Source organism: Sminthopsis crassicaudata, chromosome 6, assembly GCF_048593235.1.
Source record: "Sminthopsis crassicaudata isolate SCR6 chromosome 6, ASM4859323v1, whole genome shotgun sequence".
NCBI lineage: Eukaryota > Metazoa > Chordata > Mammalia > Dasyuromorphia > Dasyuridae > Sminthopsis > Sminthopsis crassicaudata.
Window position 1 is genome coordinate 75550870 of NC_133622.1, and position 23601 is coordinate 75574470.

Genomic DNA, 23601 nt, shown 5'->3' on the forward strand with positions numbered 1-23601 from the left:
ATACCAAGTCTCCAATTCTGTAGCATCCCCAAGATGGGGACAAACCTGACCAAGGGGCAATCAGCTTGGATCTGGCAGTAGGGAGTCTATTACAAAGAATTCTTGTTTGGAAGGATATTTAGCCAAGCAAGCAGAGAAAAGAGGAGACATTTAAAATGAAAATGAGGTAGTAGAGAAACATGACGGGACATTTCCTTTCAAAATTCTGAGATCTTATTTAAGAAGTTGTTAATTATAGCAACTGAAAAGATTTTCTCTGACAGTGGTATGTAAGTTACAGGCTAACCAGTTTGTTCATTATTATCAATCAGTTTAATGTTGAGTTTAACATGCATTTAATGTTGAGGAGGGGAAGGCAGGAACTGTATCTTTTTTTTTTTTTTTTTTTTAAGCTTTTTATTTTCAAAACACATACATTGATGGTTTTCAACATTCCCTCTTGCAAAACTTTATGCTCCAAATTTTTACCCTCCTTTCCCTCCATTGCCACCTGTAGACAACAAGTAATCTATGTTAAACATGGGCATTTCTTCTAAGCAAAAAGAGTGAAAATGCTGTTGTGATCCACACTCAGTCCCCACAGTCTCTCTCTGGGTGCAGATGACTCTATCATAAATCTATTGGAACTGAACCATCTCATTGTTGAAAAGAGCACATGCAGGAACTGTGTCTTATCAAAAAAAAAAAAAAATGAAGAATCAGTTGTTACAAGTGCTCCCAAGTCATTCTTGGCATACATTTTTGTGCTTAAAAATATAGATAGTATATTTTAAGTATTTGATTTAGCTAATACTTCTGTATTCTCATATGTGTGGGTGGTTTTTTTAAACTAGGAGAGATAGCTATTCACTAATTCTTCAAGCCTATTCCTATTACATAAATCCTCCATAAAGGACCTATTGAATCATCATCTTTTTTTAAAGTTTTTTTTTAAAGCATGTTTTTTTTAGTTCAAAATTCTCTTCCTTTTACACCTCCCCCACACATTGAAAAGACAAGCAATATGCTGCCCCTTGTACATATGAAGCCATGCAATTTCTATTTCCCTATTAGCCATGTTGAAAAAAAAATGACCAAAAAATATGCTTTGATCTATTCTCAGAATCATCAGATTAATCTCTGGAGGTAAATAGCATCTTTCATGAATCCTTTGGAATTTTATTGGATTGTTTGTCTTGGTCAGAATATCCAAGTCTAATGACTTGTTGACAGTTGATCATCATGCAATATTACTAGTTAATATGTACAATGTGCTGGTTTCATTCATTTTGCTTTGCAGGTTTTTCTGAAACTGTCCACATCATCATTTTCTAAGCAAAAGGATCTTCCAGCACAACCACATACCACAATTTTCCAGCTATTTCCCAATTGATGGACATCCCCTCAATTTCCAATTCTTTGCACCCTCAAAGAAGTGCTACAAGTAGAATCTTTCCTTTTTTCTTTGATCTCTTTGGGATACAAACTTGGCCAGCAGAATCTTCTTAGAAATCTTCCTCTAGCTCTTAATTCACTGGGTACTGGGGAAATCTGTGGTCCATTATTCCTCACTATGGGAGCAACTCAGATCTTGTCACATCTATTTTAACTGATAAAATACTGCAACCTAATAATGATTACTGTACAAACTAACCTTGTCCTCTTACAGTAAAACATGCTGAAACCAACCTGAGTAGAGTTACTTCTAACTTTGCTTTTTCCTGTTTTCATACTTTAATGGGTCTAGGATCTTATGGATTACACACACACACATGCACACTCTCCCCATGATGCAGAACAGATCCAGTGTGTCAAGTCTGTACCACTTTCATTTATCCGGGCCCTCCCTCCCATCCATGCTTCCCAAGGTGCACCTTTGGGAGGGCTGAGGAACATACCTCTGATCCGCTGATAAGGTTGAGTGCAGTTGCACCTCTCCTTGGGTGATCCCTTGCTTTGATTCCAAGCAGACTGCCTTCTATTTATATATACATCTCTAGTGACATCCTTGATACCTCTGCCTGTCAGATTTAAATAGAGCTACAAAAGACCTCAGGGATGAAGTACAGCATGAAGGGAACAGGCATGAAATTTAAACAATATGTACCTGAGGTTTCACAGGTCTGAGAAGGTGGTAGGTTCTCCAAATGAACTGCTCACATTATTCCTCAGGGTCCTTTATTCCCTTTTGGGCCACATTACTTTTCTCCAGATGTTATGGTTCTCAGTGACTGGAAGCCATCCCTCAGCACAAGTATAAACATGGGTCTAGATTTCAGGGGGATGCCTAGGGGCATTAAAAGCATATGCAGTTTCTCTGAAATCAGCCTATTCTGGTCTAATTTGGAGACACCTTATTGCTGATTAAGTAGCACAGTAGATGGGCACTGGATCTGGAGTCAAGACCAAAGTTCAAATCCAGCCTGACACTTAGCACTGTGACCCTAAGAAAGTCATTTTAACTTTGCTGCCTTAGTTTCCTCATCTGTAAAATGGGAATAATAGTACAACCCATTCCTGAATAAGAATCCTCTTTTTACTGCATCTAGAATGTGCTTAAAAAGCCTATGAATAAGGGAATTGTGGGCTGTCTACGTTGCGGATTTGAAGTCAGAAAGACATGAGTTCACATATAAAGAATGTGACTTTGAGGAAATCAATTCTATGTCTTTGTTTCCTTATTTGTAAATAAGGGAACTGGATTCCACTGGCCTCTGAGATTATTACTAGCTCTAAATCTATAATCATATGATCCTGCCTCCTCCCAAGGCATCCATTTCACTTTTGGATACCTCTTAATTTTTAAGAAATCTTCCTTAGTCTAAACCTGTTCATTTTCAACTTACACCCATTCTTCTATGGCTTGAAAGCACAAGGATATTCCTACATGAAAGCCTAATCCTTTCCTGGAGTACTTAACATGTTCCCCTAAGTTTTCTAAAGGCTAAATATCACCAGCTCCTGCAACTAACCCGTACATAACATGAACTCCAGACAAGCCCTTTACTGTCCCAGTTGCCTTATCAATATTCTTTCTAAAAATTTGGTGTCCAGAACCAGCCATTAATGATTTGATACTCACTCTTATGAATGTCGTTAATGGGGCAGGTAGGTGGCGCAATGGATAGAGCACCAGCCCTGAATTCAGGAGGACCCGAGTTCAAATTTGGTCTCAGACACTTAACACTTCCTAGCTGTGCGACCCTGGGCAAGTCACTTAACTCCAGCCTCAGGAAAAAAAAAAATGTTGTTAATGAAAGTATAAGCAGGGGTTATGCTAACTGACCACCCCCATCTCTTCCAAATTCTGTAAATGAAATTCTGTAAAACAGCTTTTTGAGCCCAGCAACTTAATGAAGGCCTTCTACCTTCATGTTTTCCACAAGAATGGCATAAGACAGTATTAAATGAGATAATGTGTGTAAAATACCATATAAATATCAGCTACTATTCTTATAAGATTCCCCTGACTTACTGGTCAGCTAAGTACAGGCTTATATTCTATAAAACAAGTCTAGTCCTTCATTCTACAGGTGAGAAAATCAAGGCTTAAGAAACACTAATATGCCCAAGATCACCCAGGTGATGACGAAGATAGGACTTGAAACGTAATAGGTACTACAGAAATACTTCCTTCCCTTGCCCTTCCCTTTTCCCATAGGTACATGCATTATGAATAGATACTGTAAATAGTTAAGAGTTTATTAGCACTTGAAGATTTGCAAATTATAGGCAGGGCATCAATACACTGGAAATCAAATGTAGAAGGATGACCAGGATTGTGAAATACCTGAGGATCATGCCAGGTGAAAGTTGGTTAAAGTAGCTGTGATGGAGAAGAGGCGATGGAGAAGAGGAGGATGACTGACTATCCAATATTAGAAGTTCTTGTGGCCAAAGGTTAGTTGTCTTCTACTTGCCCTCAGATAGATGATAAGACTAAGAAAAATAGAAGTTGGAAGGGGATAAAAATTTAGTCTTGAAAAGCCTTAAATTCTTTCAAGACTACTTAATGATCCGTTGTTCAAAAGTGGAATGGACTACCTTAGAAGGCAGTCCATTAGAAGAAGTCCATTAGAAGAGGCAAATTCTCCCTCAATGAAGATCTTAAAGCACATCCTTGGGATTTTTGTTCAGATATAGTGTGTGCTAGGTGGCCATTGATGCCTCCTCCAGTTCTGTAATCCCTACAATTCTGTCATTGAATGGGCAAAGAGAGGGAAAAAACCTCAGATGTGAAGCTCCTAGAGAGATTCAGAAGCAAGAAATTAGTTTCTGGTTTTGGTAATCCATTTTTGGCTGGATTATAGTGGATAGATGGAAGTAAAGGGAGGTAAGGCTGGAAGAAGATAGGGAAAGATTGCTGAGAGCTTTGCATGCTAGGCAGAAGAATTCAGACTTTATTAAGGATGGGGAGGTTAAAGGTTTTGTGCCGAGAAATGGCTTGACAAGATTTGTGCATAAGAAAGATCATTCCTGCCTTGGTATTCAGAATTATACTACTAGGGTAGTTGCAGAGGAAACAAATCTGAAGGGACAAGTATTCCTGGGTTGAGTGAGATGAAGGCTATAATGGAAGTCACAAAGACCTTGTTAGTGTCCCTACCATTATATTTTCACCTTTTTTGTTGTTTGCTTGCATTTTGTTTTCTCATTTTTTTTCCTTTTTGATCTGGTTTTTCTTGTGCAGCAAGATAATTGTATAGAGGAATTGTACATATTTAACATATGTTGGATTATTTGTCATATAGGGGAGAAAGTGGGAGGAAGGGAAGGAAAAAATTTGGAACACAAAGTTTTGCAAGGCTGAATGTTAAAAATTATGCATATGTTTTGAAAATAAAAAGCTTTAATTTAAAAAGAAAAAGAGAATAAAAAGAATAATATTTCAAGGAAAGAGCATAAAAAATTATAAAAGTTAGCCCTGTACGTAAAAAAAGTGTTTTGGGTATCCTTTTTTTTTTTTTTTTTTTTTGAAGGCCACAAGGAAATAAAAATGTATTAATACTGCCACTTCAATGTTACCCAAAATGTAAAAAAAAAGTTACTTTTGAGATGGAGGATTGAGAAGTACAGCATTGGGAACAGCTAGGTGGCGCAGTGGATAGAGCATCAGCCTTGAATTCAGGAGGACCTGAGTTCAAATCTGTTCTCAAACACTTAACACTTCCTAGCTGTGTGACTCTGGGCAAGTCACTTAAACCCAGCCTCAGGAAAAAAAAAAGAGAGAGAGAGAGACAGAGAGAGAGACAGCATTGGTGGGTTTCTTCACTATTGCTATGGAAAAGAATAGATATTAAGATCCTTAAGGCCATCTTGACTTTTTTCCATTTTGTCATATCACTTCTTTCTTAACTTTTTTCCTACCCAACTCATCCACTCCCCCACCTCAGTTATGTTTAGAACAGTGTTTTACAGAATATGCTAAATTGTGTCTTCAAGGAAAATTCTGTGCAGTAGTGTTTGCAGGACAAGCTTGAATCAGGAAATTGGCATCCTAAACCCAAATCACAGTGTGACCCTAGGCAAGTTACTTTCTACCTCTAAAGCCTTGGATATTCTTCTCTATAAAATGAAAAGTTTGACCTCCGTGTTTTCCAAGGTTTCTTCCAACTCTTGGCTAATGGTTCAAAGTACAAAGTTGATGATAGGGCAGATCAGGAAGAGTATAGATGAAACTGAGCCATATAAATTAGGAAGTCCCTCAATTTTTCTACCACTAGAAAATGTTTAATCCACAAGAATCCTTGTTCACATTTGATGCATTGGGTTTTCTGACATTGTATCTCTTCTAGGTTTTTTTTAAGTTTGAAGCAATGTCAGCAGTTGAGGAATTGAATGGCATTATGGTTTGGAGGTAGGGTAGTAGATTAGAAAGAGCCCTGAATTTGGAATCAAGAGACCTGGGTTTAAGTGGCTCTTATATTTAATAGCCAATATGACCATAGACAATCACTACTGTCCCCATCTACAAAATCAAAAAGTTGGACTAGATCATTTATTAATCTTTTTTTGTTTTGTGGACCTTTTGGGCAATCTGGTAAAATTTATGCACTCTTTCTCAGCATAATTTTTTTTAAATAATAGCTTTTTAGTATTCCAAATATATGCAAAGATAGTTTTCAATATCCACTCTTGAAAAAATTTGTGTTCCAAATTTTTCTCCCTCACTTAACCCCTCCCCTAGACATCAGGCAATCCTACATAGATTAAATGTGCAATTCTTCTAAATATGTTTTCATATTTGTCTGGATGAATGAAAAAAAATAAGATCAAAAGAAGGGAAAAAAGCATGAGAAACAAAATAAAAACAAGCAAACAATGACAAAAAAAAAAAGGTGAAAATACTATGCTGTGATCCACATTCAGTCCCCATAGTCTCTGTCTGGCTGCAGATGGTTCTATCACAAGTCTATTGCATCGAAGGATATGAACAGACAATTTTCAGATGATGAAATTAAAACTATTTCCGCTCATATGAAAGAGTGTTCCAAATCACTATTGATCAGAGAAATGCAAATTAAGACAACTCTGAGATACCACTACACACCTGTCAGATTGGCTAAGATGACAGGAACTAATAACGATGAATATTGGAGGGGCTGTGGGAAAACTGGGACACTGATGCATTGTTGGTGGAGTTCTGAAAGAATCCAGCCATTCTGGAGAGCAATCTGGAATTATGCCCAAAAAGTTATCAAAATGTGCATACCCTTTGACCCAGCCATACTACTACTGGGCTTATATCCCAAGGAAATACTAAAGAAGGGAAAGGGTCCTGTATGTGCCAAAATGTTTGTGGCAGCCCTTTTCATAGTGGCTAGAAGCTGGAAGATGAACGGATGTCCATCAATTGGAGAATGGTTGGGTAAATTATAGTATATGAATGTTATGGAATATTATTGTTCTGTAAGAAATGACCAGCAGGAGGAATACAGAGAGGCTTGGAGAGACTTACATCAACTGATGCTGAGTGAAACGAGCAGAACCAGAAGATCATTATACACTTCAACAATGATACTGTACGAGGATGTATGCTGATGGACGTGGCTATCTTCAACATAGAGAAGAGCTAATCCAATTCCAATTGATCAATGATGGACAGAACCAGCTACATCCAGAAAAGGAACACTGGGAAATGAGTGTAAAATTTTTACCTTCTGAATCCAATTCTTCCTGTGCAACAAGAAATTCGGTTCTACACACACATATTGTATCTAGAATATACTGTAATATATTTAACATGTATAAGACTGCCTGCCATCTGGGGGAGGGGGTTGGGGGAGGAAGGGAAAAAATCTGAATAGAAGTAAGTGCAAGGGATAATGTTGTAAAAAATTACCCATGCATATGTACTGTCAAAAAAAAAGTTATAATTACATAATTAAATAAAAACTAAATTAAAAAAAACAACAAGTCTATTGCAACTGGTCTGAATCACCTCACTGTTGAAAAGAGCCATATCCATCAGAACTGATCATCACATAATCTTGTTGCCATGTATAATGATCTCCTGGCCCTGCTCATTTCACTCAGCATCCGTTCATGTCAGTCTCTCCAGGCCTCTCTGAAATCATCCTGTTGGTCATTTCTTACAGAATAATAATATTCCATAACATTCATATTCCACAACTTATTTAGCCTTTCCCCAATGCATTTTTTCTTGCAGGACTGGCAAGAAGCAAATGGTCAGAAGGCTCCTTCTGGACTGTTGGCACTACAGAAATCTGTTGACTCAAGGAGACTGGGGAGCTCTTCAGGAGTTACACTTAACAGCCCTTTAGGTTTTTACCTTTCAAGGAAAAGTTCTCTTTTTTCATTGAAGAGTCAGAATAGCCACAGGTTTAGTAAGAAAGAAGTAGGAGATAGATTTCTGCCCATTTGTCAGATGAATAAACAACTCTCCTGACGTATGAAAATTGCTTGCAAAGATTATGCAGCAGGTTATAGTGGGGTGATAACTGAGAGACTCCCAATTTTGTGTCTGGCATTATCTCTGTAGCTCTGCCCTGCTTCTGCTGGGATGGAGCACCTGCTTCTAGGTCTTCAAAGAACTGAAGAGGAAGTATGGCCAGAAGATGTCAGCTTATTGCAGAGGGGTATGGAGAGCTCAGGACAATAATTTCAATTATTTCAATCATGTCCGACTCTCTGTGACTCCATTTGGGATTTTCTTGGCAAAGATAGGTGGTGATTTCCTTCTCCAGCTCAGATAAGGAAACCGAGACAAATGGGGCTAAATTAAATTAAGCCTTGGGTCTAAGGCCAGATGTGAACTCAAGAAGGTATCTTCCTGACTCTAGTCCTGGCACTCTAACCACTGCCCCACCTAGCTGTGGGGCATTTATTAAACATTTATTAAGTGTCTGTTGTGTGGCAGGCACTGTGCTTAAATACTGGGGATACAAAAAGAGGCAAAAGAGATTTTTTCATACTTATGAACCTTAAAGTTTAACAGGGGAGATATAGGCAAACATACATACAATGCAAACTACATATAGGATAAATGGCAAATAGTTAACAAAGGAGAAGGCACCAGGATTAAGAGGAAAAGATTTCCTGTAAGATAATGGAGTTTGGGGGCAGTTAGATGGCACAGTGGGTAGAGCACCAGCCCGGAAGTCAGGAGGACCTGAGTTCAAATCTGACCTTAGATGCTGGAAGCTAATGTCATTGGATCTAAAAGCATGTGTTGTGCAGTAAGGTGCAAGCAGACTTGGAAAGGAAGGAGGGGGCTGAGTTATGAAGTCTATTTAGGATTATTATTTCATCCTGGAAGTCATTGATAGCCATTGGAGCTCCTTGAGAAGGGAGTGGCATGGTTGGCCCTTCAGTTTGGGAAAATTGCTGCAGGGAGAGACAGAGACAGAGAGACAAGCAGAGAGACGGAGACAGAGACAGACAGAGCAGGCTTGACTCCTGCCCTGGGAGCCTAAGGAAGGCGAGGGTTGCCCTCTACAGTAACAGCAAGGAGTGCGGGGGCTTTGGGGGGAGAAAGAATAGGGCTCAGTTTAGACATATTGAATTGAAGATGTGTTATCTACGGGACATCTGAGAGGCCCCTGGAGATAGAAGATTGGATGTCAGAAGAGACATGGAGGCGGGAAAGGCAGATTTGAGAATTCCCAGCATTAAATCTTTGCAGGTTTACATGGTCCTCAGGGGAAGTGGTAGAGATGGAGAGAATGGAGATGGGGACAGCTTTGATCCTGGCGAGGGTCAGGAGGGCCCCTGGGGAAGACCCTCTTGGCCTGGTCCTGATCTCCCCTTGGAAGACTCCCCCCAGGCTACTACAGCGAGACTCTCCAAGGGACTTGCCAGGGGTCCAGTGAGTTTCCTTAGGAAAGTGATATTTGAGAGTATCTGTGTGCTTCTGTGCCTTGATTTCCTCACCTGTAAATTGAAAGAATTAGCTGATCCTTTCATATAAAAGAAATACAGCATCGTCACGGCCTGACTTGTTGGAAAGCTACTTTTCTAGAGAAAGATCCCCATCTTGTGGAATACTGAGTTACTGCCAGGAGTGACTGCTGAGCTCAGATTTTTTTGAAGACATTTTAAAAGCTGCACCTAAGTGCCCCTCAGGGGACATGATGCAAAAAAGAGTTTTAGGAGAAAAACAGGCAGCAGAAAAAGCAATGGACTCTAAAACCAGCCCATTCTGCTTTGCCCCTCTCTCACTGGGTTTTTAGGCAAATCACCAAATGACAAGGCTGGACTTGATCTCTCGGGTCTCTTTCAGCTCTACCATTCTGGGTTCTAAGATTTCTGGGATACACACAAAAATATCCTGAGAACTGAAAGACACCGAATGAATGTAGGTATTATCCATGGTTATTTGAGGGTCTTTGATTGAAGAGACTTCTCGAGCCTGCAGAAGGCTTTGGAAAAATGAGGATTATGTTACTGACTTATTAAAGATTAACAATCACATTATTATTAGGTAGCATTTCTATAACACTTATTATAATATGTTCTAGGAACTATGTTAAGTGATTTATATATATTATCCTGTTTTGATCCTCACAACCCCTGGGAGATAGGTCCCTTTATGATATTATCCCCATTTTAAAGTTGAGTAAACTAATGCAGAAAGAGTTTAGGAGATTTATCCAGTCACATAGGAAGTAAATCTCAGAGGGTATATTGGGTCTTCTTGACTCAAAGTCCAGGGTTCCACTTAAGAATTTAAATAATTTAGATTAAGTATTCCTTGCCAGAAGGAAGAATTTTTTACAGAAGATAGTTGACTGGCTTCTCTACCTAACAAAAATAAAAGGCTCAAAATGGAAATGGGTTTTTTATCATTATTAGTTAAGTTCTGAGCTGTTGTGTGTGTGTGTGTGTGTGTGTGTGTGTGTGTGTGTGTGTGTGTGTGCGTGTGCGTGTGTGTGCGTGTGTGTGTGTGTGTGTGTGTGCGTGGGTGTGGGTGTGTGTATGTATGTGTGTAGAATTTTGGAGTCTGAAAGGATTTGGGTAGTTTTATTCAGTCATTTTAGTTATATCCAACTTTTTGTGACCCTATTTGAGGATTTCTTGGCAAAAATACTGGAATGATTTACCATTTCTTTCTCTAGCTCATTTTTACAGGTGAGGAAACTGAGGCAAATAGGATTAAGTGACATGCCAATGATCACACAGCCAGTAAGTGTCTGAGGTTAGATTTGAACTCAGGAGAATGAATCTTCTGACTCCAAGCACTGCAACACCTAGCTGCCACCTGACCTGTTTAAAAGGCTGAAATCTTGGGGCCCTGAGGTGAGAGTGAAAATGTCACCTTTATTATTGGTGAAAAAATCCAAGCTTGGTCTCTAGGTATAGCCCATATACTATATAGATGCATGTACTATAATAGATAATTGTCAAGATGGAGCATGTGCTAGGTAACAGTTTCTCTAAAACCTGTTTCAACTAGGATTCCTATTCAGCAATTAAACATTTATTAAGTGCCTACTATGTGCAGGAACTGATAAACATTTAAGTTATACTGGGAAATGGCACACTTAAACCATCATCACGCTGACCTGTCTAAGGCTTGCCCTTTTTTGGTATTCCCCTAATGTCTGGCCGGTATTTTGCAGATGTTCCTGTTCCAGTGGTAAAACAAAATAAAACAAAACAAATGAAAGGGGTTTCATGGCAAAGTGTTTAGAAAAAATAAAAAACACAAAAAGGTAAGAATGTGGTTGCCACTAAGGAGGTTTTCACATGTTGTTTAACTCCAGTAAAGTCTGATCCAGCACCTGATGCTTCCAACTTATTTTTATGCCAAATTATTATTGTTAAGTGCCAACTTATGTCCAGATCACAGCCCTTTTCATAATGGCCAGAAACTGGAAATTGAGTGGATGCCTATCAGTTGGAGAATGGCTGAATAAATTGTGGTATATGAATACTATGGAATATAATTGTTCTGTAAGAAATGACCAACAGGATGATTTCAGAAAGGCCTGGAGAGACTTACATCAACTGATGAGCAGGGCCAGGAGATCATTATATACTTCAATAACAATACTATATGATGATCACTTCTGATGGACGTGGCTCTCTTCAACAACGAGAGGATCCAAATCAGTTCCAATTGATCTGTAATGAACAGAACCAGCTACACCCAGAGAAAGTACTCTGGGAAATGAGCGTGGACCACAACATAGCATTTGCACTCTTTCTGTTGTTGTTTGTTTGCATTTTTGTTTTCCTTTTCAGGTTTTTTTACCTTCTTTCTAAATCGTATTTTTCTTGTGCAACAAGATAACTGTATAAATATGTATACATATATTGTATTTAACATATACTTTAACATGTTTAACATGTATGAGACTGCCTGCCTTCTATGGGTTAAAATGTCAATTCCTCTTTGGTATTTAAAAGTCCTTCATCAGGCTCATCCTTTTGAGATGATTTTACTTCACTCTACTTCATATACTCCTACATTTTAGCCAAAATAGCTTGCTATTTCCCAAAGAAGAGAACAATAAAAGCTTCACAAAAGGTCTTCAAGGGGAAGGATAGTATGGAGCAATCTATCCTAAGCTTTAAAAAAACAAAGTGAAGTCATTTTGACTAGAGGGCAAAAGAAGGTCCATTTTGGGTAGAACATGTACATTATTAAGGGGACTAGGATGAGATTGGGCTGGAAAGGTAACTTGGTGCCTTGAATGCCAGGATCAGGAGTTTCACTTTGGGGATGCTGAGGTACCACCGAAGGGAAGGATGCTTGGGAAGGACTGAGCAGAAGGGACAGAGTAGAGGCAGGGAGATCAGTTTTATTGTTCATAATAATGGCAATGAAAAAGATGAGAGCCTGAACAAAGGTGATTTTAGTCACAGTGGAGAGACTGAAAAAATCAAAAGGATTTGGCACCTGCTTGAACACATAATAAGGAGAAGAATCAAAGCTATTAAGCCTCGGTGACAGGGAGGGAGGATATTGTCCAACAAAATCGGACCTGAGAAAGATTGAAGGAGGTTTAAAGATGAGGGGCTTAGTTTGGGGCACATGAAGTTTGAAATACTAATGGGTATCCTGGAATCAGAGAGGTAATTTAGAGGACCTTGATGTGATCGGTCTCTCTTGTCCTTTCCTTCAATATTTAGTTTAAGTATTTTCTTTTTTTTTCTCTTTTCAGTACATACTTTAGTTATTGGTAGGGTGTCATAGTATACATACTTTAGTTCTTTGGAAATAAATTGCTTTCCACAATAGCTGGGCTTCACCAACAAGATGTTAAGTGTGCATGTCCAACCTGCCACCCTTTTTTTGACAATCTCTACTTTACTTTTCTGTTATCTTTGCCAATCTATTCAATGTGAGGTAGAACTTTGAGTGCAATGTGCACACTTTACATGTTCAAAATTCAGGCTTCAGTGAAGTCACACATGGCAAGCATTGCCAGAAACACCTCGGATTCATTACGCGTTTGATTTCGAATTTTTGGTTGTTGAGTTCAGAAACCTTTTTTTACTGTTTCCAAATTTTTTCTGATCCACCACATATCAGTTACAGAATTTAAAATTTGGTCTAGAATACATACACATCAATGAACTCATGGGTAGGCTTTTTGAATTTGTTTTGTCTTTTGAGTAACTTGAACTCAGAACACTTTCAACAACTTCTGTAATTTTAGGCAGAAATTGTTATCTGGAGTGACTCATAATGAGTAATTTCTCCTAAGTAGGTAAAGATGACAAATATTCAGTAATCTGGTCAGTGCAGGTACTAGTAATTAGCTTGAGAATATTGTTGGAAAAAAACAAGAAACAGAAGATTGTATTATATTTGAGAAACTGCACAATGTTTTTGATCTTAAACTGCTTCTTGAAACATCATAAACTCAATAACATCAATAGTTCCTGGGATGCTAAATATTAAGTTTTAGGGGCAGCTAGGTGGCGCAGTGGATAGAGCACTAGCCCTGAATTCAGGAGGACCGGAGTTCAAATCTGGTCTCAGACACTTAACACTTCCTAGCTGTGTGACCCTGGGCAAGTCACTTAACCCCAGCCTGGGGGGGGGGGGGGATATTAAGTTTTAAATGTTGCAAAGCAGTGTATGTGTGTATGTGTCTCACAATCATCTCCTGACATAAATACTAGAAGTATTATTCTCACTTTACAGATGAGAAAAATGAAACTCAGAAATAAGGGTACTTGTCCATGTTCCTACTAAATTAGTACATATCAGAGACAGGACTTGAATCCAAGTGTCTCCTGATTCCAGTTCAGGCACTCTTCCACTACCCAGTGCTGTCACAGAAATGCTAACATTTCTTTTCCATTTCTTAAGTCTGCTGACCTTCCAGTTTCATCTATAAATTTTCCTTGGATGTCTGGCCTAGTTGGGTCTCAGGCCAAAATTTTTTTTCATTGTTTCGTGAGGTGTAGTACTGATAAATTTTATATCTACCATCTGGGTCTGAAAGGTTGCACAAATGAACCTATATTCTAAAAAGGTTTTGTGCCAACAGGAAGGCCCATTAATTTGTGGAATGCCTGAACTATTGAAATATTATTGTGGGCTAAGAAATAATGAAAGGGATGGTTTCAGAAAAACCATTAAATGAACTAATGAAGATGAAATGAGCAGAACCAGGAGAAAAATCTATGCATAACAGTAATATTGTAACACAATCAACTGTGAAAGACTTTGCTGTTCTGATCAATATAACGATCCATTTCAGTTCCAAAGAATTCATGATGAAAAATGGTATCCATCTCCAGAAAGAACTGATAAACTCTGAGAGAAAATTGAAGCATTTTTTTTCACTTTATTTTTCTTGTTCCCCTCATCTAACATGGTTCAATACTGAAATGTTTTGCAGGAGTTCACATGTAAAATGACTATCATATTGCTTATCTTCTCAATGGGTGAGGAAGGGGCTAAAGGGAGAGAATTTGGAACTGAATTTTTTAAAAATTAATGTTTAAACAATTTTAAATGGCAAAGGGGATGGTGTCAGAGAAACCCGGAAAGATTTGCACGAACTGCTACAAAGTGAACAGAACTAGGAGAACAATCTGTACAATAACAATATTATAAAGTTAATTTTCAAAGTTCCAAAAGGATTCATGGTGAAAAATGCAATCCACCTCAGAGAAAGAGAGGTGACAGATTCAGAGAGCAAATAAAATCATATTTTCCTTGTTTTCTTTTGGGGGTTTTTGGAGACAGCTAATCAGGAAATTTATGCTACATATTTGTAAAGAGCTTTGTTTTTCTTGCCTTTTCTATGGGGGAGGAGAATTTAGAAATTAAAGTAACCTTAAGAAAAAAAATGTGTTTTTTGGGCTCTCATTAAGACCAAATGTTTGATGGCTTCTTCAAACTCTTCCAAGTTTATTACAGAAATTGTTATTATCTTTACTCCTATCACAAATGGTGAGAAATAGAATTAATGTCTTTCTACTTATTTTCTATCCTCAATAACTTATCTAAATAAGCTGACAGAGGCAGTTAAGTGTATATCTTGTATGCCTGATGAGTATCAAGTTGCTTTTTGTCTGTTAAACTTCATTTGGGCCATAAATTATGTCCAGTTTTCTGCTTTATGATTCTCCTCTTGAGGTAATCATGTTTTATAGCCATAAACTTTATGAAATAGTTTACAAGTCTTTGTGCTCTTTCATTTCTTAATGTTAAGCCATATTTTTTACCTTTTTGTTGTTCTCCACCATTGATGTACAATTTTGCATCAAGGTAATGACGACTCTGGTAAATTTAAACTTAGTTTGAAGTTCTCAAGTTGTCAAAGTACTTTTCTGCTTCTACTATGTAGAATTTTTCTACTTCATCTTCTGTGGCATATACAATTGTCCTTATGGTTATCTTTTTGCTTACACTCATATTGAGTATCAAGGTAAGATGACCTAATGTACTATGAAATGATGCTTCTCTTTGCTAAGGTCACCATTCTATCTAAGTACAATTTCTTCCCATCCTTTGTTTTAGTTAATTGTAAGAAATATAAATGTTATGTTAATACAGCTTCCTTTAAGCATTATGTCCATTTGTTGGCTGTTGGACACGAATCTTATAGTGTTCATAGTGTCAAAATAATTATAGACTGTTTAAAAACTCTGCTTCTTGGACTTCTCTTTTCCTTTTTCCACCACTCTCTCACCATCACTACAGATGTGAAAAATGAATAACATACATAATAACTGAACAAACTGAACTATATATCAATTTAATAAAATACCACAGCACTGTAAGGAATTACAATAGAAGGGAATGAGAGAAATATGAAAGGATCTGTATGGTGTGATTCAGAATAAAAGAACAAAATATACAACTTTAGAGTGTAAATAACAAAGTACAGAGCAGATGTTATTGGAACTATTCTACTAAAGCTGAAGCATACATATGTAACTAGCAAATTTCAAAAGTGGAAAGTGAAATATACTATCAGTTGCAATCATACCATTTTATTTTTATTTAACACATTTTTGAGAAATCAGCTTTGTAAGAAGATTCATCAGGGTGCTTCCTGGAAAGGGTAGGTTTAATTAAAACCACTTTTTAAAGGAGGGGACAAGAAAAGATTTGAAGGCCATTTTACATTTTATAAGTTGCCCTGACCAAGAAATGTATCACCCACTGGCCAGCCTCAAGTGATACAAGCCTCTCCATATTTCAATGGCCTGGTCCTCAGATTAATAGACAATAGATATTGCTGGGACCACCTCACAGCCTTTCTGTTTTGTTCCAAAATGAGCTGGCACTTCTCTGGCACCGTCTTCAAGGTCACTTCCAACACGTGAGACACCAAGGAGAACTTTTGTGGCATTAAGATTACCAGAAATTTGTAGGCAGTATAACTCCCAAAGGGAACACAGGATATCATTAACTCCCATTTATATTTTCTGATGCAGTCCATAGGATGATGACTTACAGTTTGTAAAAAGATTATCCTTGTTGAAAATTAAACAGAACAGTCAAATTTGTATAATTTTCTACAGCAGCCACAAAGTTAACAATAAGATGATCCTTAGAAACTTAAGTTCAAATTTTAATTCCAATGCTTTCTAACTGCAGGACCCTGGAGGAGCCACTTAAATCTCTCTTGACTCAAAGTTTCCTCATCTATAAAATGTGGAGAATATAAAAACCTACTTCATAGGGTTATGATGAGAAAATACGTTCAGTGTTTTGGAAAACCTTAAAATGCTATATAAATGCTTTCTTCTTAAAATAAGATCCTGTGACTATCTTAAAAGCTCTCTCTTCCATCTGTTGTCTGTCATGCATGCTGAATTTATACAAGATTCCTTGGTAAATAATACCACAGGTAACTTTGATCAATAATCCTCTCTAGTGCTGTCAAGAATAAAAGAAGAAAAATGCTGGTCAAACCTGTCACTATTATGAAGGACATCCAATGTAGACACCAAGTGGACAATAAAATCCTTAAAGACAATGAATCTTCCAGGTGTTTCCTTTAGCAGATGAAATTTTAGAATTCTTGGTCTTGATGTGATAAAGAACAGATCTGCCTCAGTGACATTTACCATTAACTCAAAGGAGATCGGCATAATTCATAAAGGAAAAGCCAAGTACATGAAAAATGCCAATGGCCCAGACTGAAATGCAATTGAGGAGAGAGTCATTCAGTACATCTATCTTGGATGGGGTTTACGGATGGATGATCAGTTAAGCCCCAAATTGGAAAGAGCAGATTAGATTGCATTTGAGAAACTGCACAATCTTTTTGACCTTAATAAAAGGCCTGAAATAAAAACGCATCTCAACACCAATATTCTCCTGGGATGCTAAATGTTAATGACAACTGGCATTTATATGGTGCTTTAGAGGTTGCAAAGTGTTATATATAATCTCATTTAAGCCTCAGTCACCCCCTGAGATAAATTCTCCAGGCATTATTCCCATTTTACCCATAAGCAACTAAGGCTGGGAGGATAAAGGATTTGTCCATGATCCTACAGATACATATTGGAAGCAGAATCCATCCTTCTGAAAACTGGGGACATTTGCCAGACTCTGCTTTCTGGCACATCTCTGATTTGCCAATTTCTTAAAAAGATTATGCATTTTTGGATTTCCTTCATAGGCTAATTGTTTCTATTTCAAAGTCCAATTATTTTTGTACAGCAAAATAACTATTTGGACATATGTACATATATTGTATTTAATTTATACTTTAACATGTATTAGTCAACTTGCCATCTGGGAGGGGGGAAGGAGGGGAAAAATTAGAACAAAAGGTTTGGCAATTGTCAGTGTTGTAAAAACGCATGCATATATCTGATAAAGACTATTAATTTAATTTAAAAAAAACTGTCTATATATGGAATTTTGGGAAAAAATAGAATATTGTTTTAACAGAAAAAAAAAATTATGACAATCCAATCAATCCTCTGGGATGCCATTAGTCTGGGCCAAAAGATCTGAATTCCAACACCAAAATGTTCTTTCGCTAGTTTTCATCTCTCTTAGGTTTCAATTCAAATATAAACCATGTTCGTTTTTGCCTTTCTATCAAGCCACTAAGTGCCAGAATGGGAGGTACTATGCTGTTAATATAAAGACAAAAATGATCATCTCTACTTTTAGAAAGTTTATATTCTATCTCAAAAACTGAGCAACAACAAAGGGACTCTTGAGTGGTAGAGAGGTGGAGTGGGAAGTCACTGCAGGCACAGGGGACAGTCAATGCAAAAGCTAATTTTTTTTTTTTTTTTTTTTTTTTTTTGAGAAAGGTAAAGCCATTCTGTTACCTTTATGTTGACATAAAGATGCTTTGGGTAGGTATGGTGTATACTGCCACACAACTCCAGGAGAAAAGCCAGGAACAGGAGAATCTGTAATCAGCACTCGTCACCCTGTTGCAGGCCCCTGATCCTGCCAGTCACGAGTTCCTCTTAGATCCTACAGAGCCTAGTTGCCTACAAGAGGCATACAGATATACATGGCTCATGGCAACACACTCACCTGGGCTCTAGATGAAAGATCTCTCCCGCCTTCCCAGTCACCAAAGAATGCAGGAAACAGGGCTGTGTGTTGATGCTTTTGATGAAAATGAAAAGAGCATCAATTACTATGCTGATGGCAAACTAGCCTGAGAAGGCCGCAGGCCAAGAGGGGAAATTGGTATCCAACAATCTGATCACAGATTGTATGCTTGAGCCCAATGCTGAGATGTGTGAGTAGGGGTTTCTCTGCCTCTGGTGCCAGATGGGCCCGATGATTAACATCAAGAGCACAGTGGTTCTACGTACCCACCCAGGCCACACCATTATGCTAAATAAGAAATTCTGAATGCCGTGGCCAAGTTCACTTACCATAGCAGGGTACTTTTCAGGGATGTATGCTGAGGTGGAGTTGGCATGATTGCCAGACCTAAATCAGGGGTTGGGAGGCCACCTACCAAACCCAAGGTCTACAGAGCCAGAATCTAAAGCACTTCTCTTTGAATTGTCTTCTGAAGATTTGGAATTTCTCTGAGATTACACACGGAGGCCCTTTCTTGCACTGGACTGCCAAGAGCCCCAGCTCTCACACAGAGCACACCCCATCACCCAGACGTCAAGCACACCTTTACCTCGAAGGTGATTTTAGAGGGAACTCGCACAGGGCAAGCGCCCACACCAGTCACAGGCGACTCAAGGACACTAGTTCTCTCTGAAGAGTTTCAGGATCAATTATGGGCTGTGGCAGATGGCCAAGGGTCCCTAACATAGCATGCTACACCCCAGGTGGCTCCAGACTCCATGAGCAAAGCTACCTGTGCCACATAGCCTGCCTGCTCCTGGGGCACAGCTTTCTAGGCTGAGACTGAACCGCTCAGCCAAGCACACTGTCCCATGATCCCCATGTCACATCGTCAATGGTGGTCCTTGAGCACGAAGAAGAAACGAGCACAATCACACTGAACCATCCATCTCAAGCAATGGACCCATCTTTTTGTTCTTGCTTTGGACCTTTTTTCTGCAAGTTATCAATCATGCCTTACTCTTTTTTACCTCTGAACCAATATATATCCCTCATTCCACTGCTTTTGGGAGTATCTGTTTTTCCCAAGTTTCTATTCATTCTGGCCTATGATTAAATTCTACTCAGTATGCTCTTGTGTATTTTTGACAGTGGTGGTATAAACCTTAGGAAAAAGTGGCTAAATGTCTTCTTCAGAAGTCAGGGATTTTAAAAGCTTGCTTTCTAATTTACCTATTGCTCTACAAACAGAAAAATGTAGAAACAATTCCAATTAAGTTGAGCTAATTGTTTTGTTTCCCCCTCAAAGATTTACCTCCCCAAATAGGTCTGACTTGAATTCTAATACTTAAAATTAATTTGCACTCTCTAAACATAACTACTTTCAAAAGTAGGTTGAGAGACATAAGGAAACCAAGGTGAGAGTTACAAATTGCTAGATATACTGAGAGCTTCAAAGAGAAGATGGCAACTGAACTCGACTTGCAATGTATCACTTTACTTTTCTTGTTTAGATAAAAGATAAATGATAACAGTTCTCTTTGATGTCTCACAGATTTAAAAATCATAAAGGATAAAGATGTTTCAAAATGCTAAAGGGTTTTTCATAAGAATACAGAGATAAATGATATTTTTGACTGATTCCTTCTCATCTTTATAAGTTTTAGATAAAATCCATCATAGGAAAAAATGCTGATAAATAGGGCTCACACAAATTAATCTGTAGCAAAATTGAACAGTAAAAAATGAAAAATATTTCCTTTCATCTTAACAAGGTTTGCTAATTAGAGAAAACCATACTATGATCCAATTGACAGAAAGTAAGGTAGTAGCAATACCTTATGATAATGTTATTCTATAATACAAGAGCTCTTAAATTAAAAAAAATTTATTTCTATGTTGTTTTTCTAAAAACATATTAGATGGACTATTACAATGAATGATTTTTTTTATTCAGTTATGAAATACAAATTCACTACTGATTAATACCATAAAATTCTAATTGTCAGACTGCAGACCTTTCACTGTTTCACAGTGATGCTAATATTGCTTTTGTGGTGCTGAATGCTGAGGACAACCTCTTGTCCTATTTCAACAGGGATGGGATTTTCTAATACAACTGCAGCTTGTTTCCAGTGCGAGGTTTCACTTGATGTATCCAAGCTAATATCTTCATCAAGATATACATGATACCAAAATGGAATGGCAGTCACTTGTCCAGATTTACAAATCTTCACCTAAAAAAATAAGTTTTTTTTAATTTTAAGAAATTCTAATAGCATAAACAAAGTCCTATACATAATTCTCAGGATTTTGAAAATAATTTTGAAGTGGTATATTTTCATTTTGTCCTCATCATCAATATAAAATACAAAAGTTACTGAAGTGCATACAGTTTTAATAAAAGTTACAAGAGTGAAAAATATACTAAGCCCAGGAGCACCATGGCTAGGTAAAGCAAGCAATCAGCTATAGGAAAAGAGAGTGACTGTAAGAAGGAGAAAGTTTTTTTTTTTTTTTTTTTTTTAATATACATTTTTGATGCAAGAAAATTCTCTTCCTGGCATATTATGAATTTATTCTGTATAGTTCTCATGTGGATAAGTGAACAATAAATATATTAAGGAGCCACTTCTAAAATCAATTGGAATGGAGTGGAAATGACAGAAGGGGATACAATTTTCAGACCTTACCTAATGTGTACAAATGACTCTGACAAAGAAAAAATATACTGCCTCATTCATTAATATCAGTGCTATGTTCAGAATTATGTTTTCTCTTAGGCTTTTAATAGAAGAAATAACATTAACTACTTGTAAAATATATAAAATTTAAATTATTCCTTTCTCTTTAGGGAGTGGGGGTGGAATTTCCCTAAATCACCTGGGCCAAAAGTGTGGTAGTTATTCACAGGCCCAATCCCAAGGCTGAGCAGTTAAGGGAGCCTTAATCTACTTTATTTTTCTGACCTTGGTAAGTCTGTCCCTCCCTAGACAGCTTGGTGATACTCCAAGCCTGGAGCATCAGTAATCTTAGTAAGGATATTCAATTGGCTTTAACCCTAATCTAGGACTTAGGAACTGAGTCCAAGTAATCCACCAGCCTCAGAGTCCTCCAGTGGCAGGGATTAGCGCTATGTGTTGCCAAACTCAGTAAAATGTACATTTTTCCCCTACAGAAAACAATACTACCTGATAGAGATGTTTTTTAAAATACAATTTTCACAAAGCAATTAAACCTGAAAAAGGAATGCAAGTTTCTGAACAAAACAAGTAGTAACTACTTAGTTATTCTGTTCTTACCTTTACTTCTCTGTTAGAATTGTTCAAATACGGATTCATCAAATCTAATCTTAACAGTTCAGTTGGCTTGCTTAAAGGAATACAGGGCAATGTAGAAAGATCCAAAAATACACGTACAGGAACCTACAGAAAGCATATTAAAATTCCAAAAAATAAACATAATAACCTTCAATACGAGGAAGACTCACTATTACCTTAAAGAAATTTTAATGAAACTTAGGCAAGTCAAGCACCAATACTTGGTATCCATAAACTCTAATTTACTAATTAGGCAAAACCATACTATAACCCAATTGCCACAAAGAAAGGCAGCAGCAATACCTTATAATAATGTTTTCCTATAATACAAGAATCTTCAAATAAAAAAAATTTATTTCTGTGTATTTAAAAAAAAAAAAAACCTATTAGATGAACCATTACAATGAATGATTTTTTACTTGATTTAGTACACAAGTGTAGAGAAAAAGCCAACTTTGTAATTAGAAGGCCAAGCAAAGAGAATAATTTTATGCCATCAAGAGATATTGCCAAAGGTTTGTTTATAAATTAAGCCTCCTCAATTGGAGATTGGCTGAATAAATTGTGGTATATGAATATTATGGAATATTATTGTTCTGTAAGAAAGACCAACAGGATGAGTTCAGAAAGGCCTGGAGAGACTTACATGAACTCATGCTGAGTGAAATGAGCAGGACGAGGAGATCATTATATACTTCAACAAAAATACTATATGATGATCAATTCTGATGGACGCGGCCATCTTCAACAATGAGATGAACCAAATCAGTTCCAACAGAGCAGTAATGAACTGAACCAGCTACACCCAGGGAAAGAACTCTGGGAGATGATTATGAACCACTACATGGAATTCCCAATCCCTCTATATTTATCCACCTGCATTTTGGATTTCCTTCATAGGCTAATTGTACACTATTTCAAAGTCCGATTCTTTTTGTACAGCAAAATAACTGTTTGGACATGTATACATATATTGTATTTAATTACACTTTAACATATTTAACATGTAATGGTCAACCTGCCATCAGAGAGGGAGAGGGAAAGGAGGGGAAAAAATTGAAACAAAAGGTTTGGCAATTGTCAATGTTGTGAAATTACCCATGCATATATCTGGTAAATAAAAACTATTAAAATATAAATAAATAAATTAATTAAGCATCCTTTTAAAGGTAAAAATCAATAAGCAGCTTATGACTATTTTGAACCTATTCCTTAAAAAAAAAAAAAAAAATCCCTAAAAATTTAGTGGCCTTGCAAATCTGCTATTTATTCACTTAGGCTCCCCCCACCCCCCACCCCGAGGCTGGGGTTAAGTGACTTGCCCAGGGTCACACAGCTAGGAAGTATTAAGTGTCTGAGACCAGATTTGAACTCTGGTCCTCCTGAATTCAGGGCTGGTGCTCTATCCACTGCGCCACCTAGCTGCCCCTAGGCTTCTTTTTCAATCCAAAGTTTCTTAGGTCTACTGAGAGAATGAAGAAAAGGAACAGATAGGTTTAAAAAAAATTTTTTTTTTCTAACAATTTACTTCTATGTAACCCATAATGAACTAATTTTATATTCACTTTCCAAAGGAAATATTAATATTAACTTATTACAAAACTAAAGTTATAGGTGCCTTCTTAAGCAGTGTTAGGATATGGGTATGGGAAAGAGAAAGATGGGGGACAGGAGAAAATTTTAATAGTTTGGCTTGAAAAAACAATGTATCATTTCTCTACAAGTACTTTAGCTCCCATAACCTTCTCATCCAACTATGGAATACTATCAACAATGCAGCAAATATTTTTATGGACACACTGTGCTAAGTGCTCTACATTGGACCTACTTCCATGGGGCTTAGAATCTAGTAGA

General features: G+C 37.4%; 1 protein-coding gene across 4 annotated transcripts in view; it reads right to left on the minus strand.

The window, feature by feature from the left end:
• Positions 1-20299: 20299 nt before the first annotated feature.
• The window catches only part of PRMT9 (protein arginine methyltransferase 9), a 39672-nt gene continuing 36370 nt past the window's right edge, over positions 20300-23601 (minus strand). For all 4 annotated transcript variants that reach the window (XM_074274782.1, XM_074274784.1, XM_074274785.1 and 1 more), the window contains 2 exons: positions 21730-21852; positions 20300-20664 (listed from right to left, as the gene is read on the minus strand). In XM_074274782.1, the coding sequence (XP_074130883.1) occupies positions 20449-20664; positions 21730-21852 (339 nt within the window). In that variant the 3' untranslated portion in view covers positions 20300-20448. The remainder of the gene's footprint in view (positions 20665-21729; positions 21853-23601) is intronic.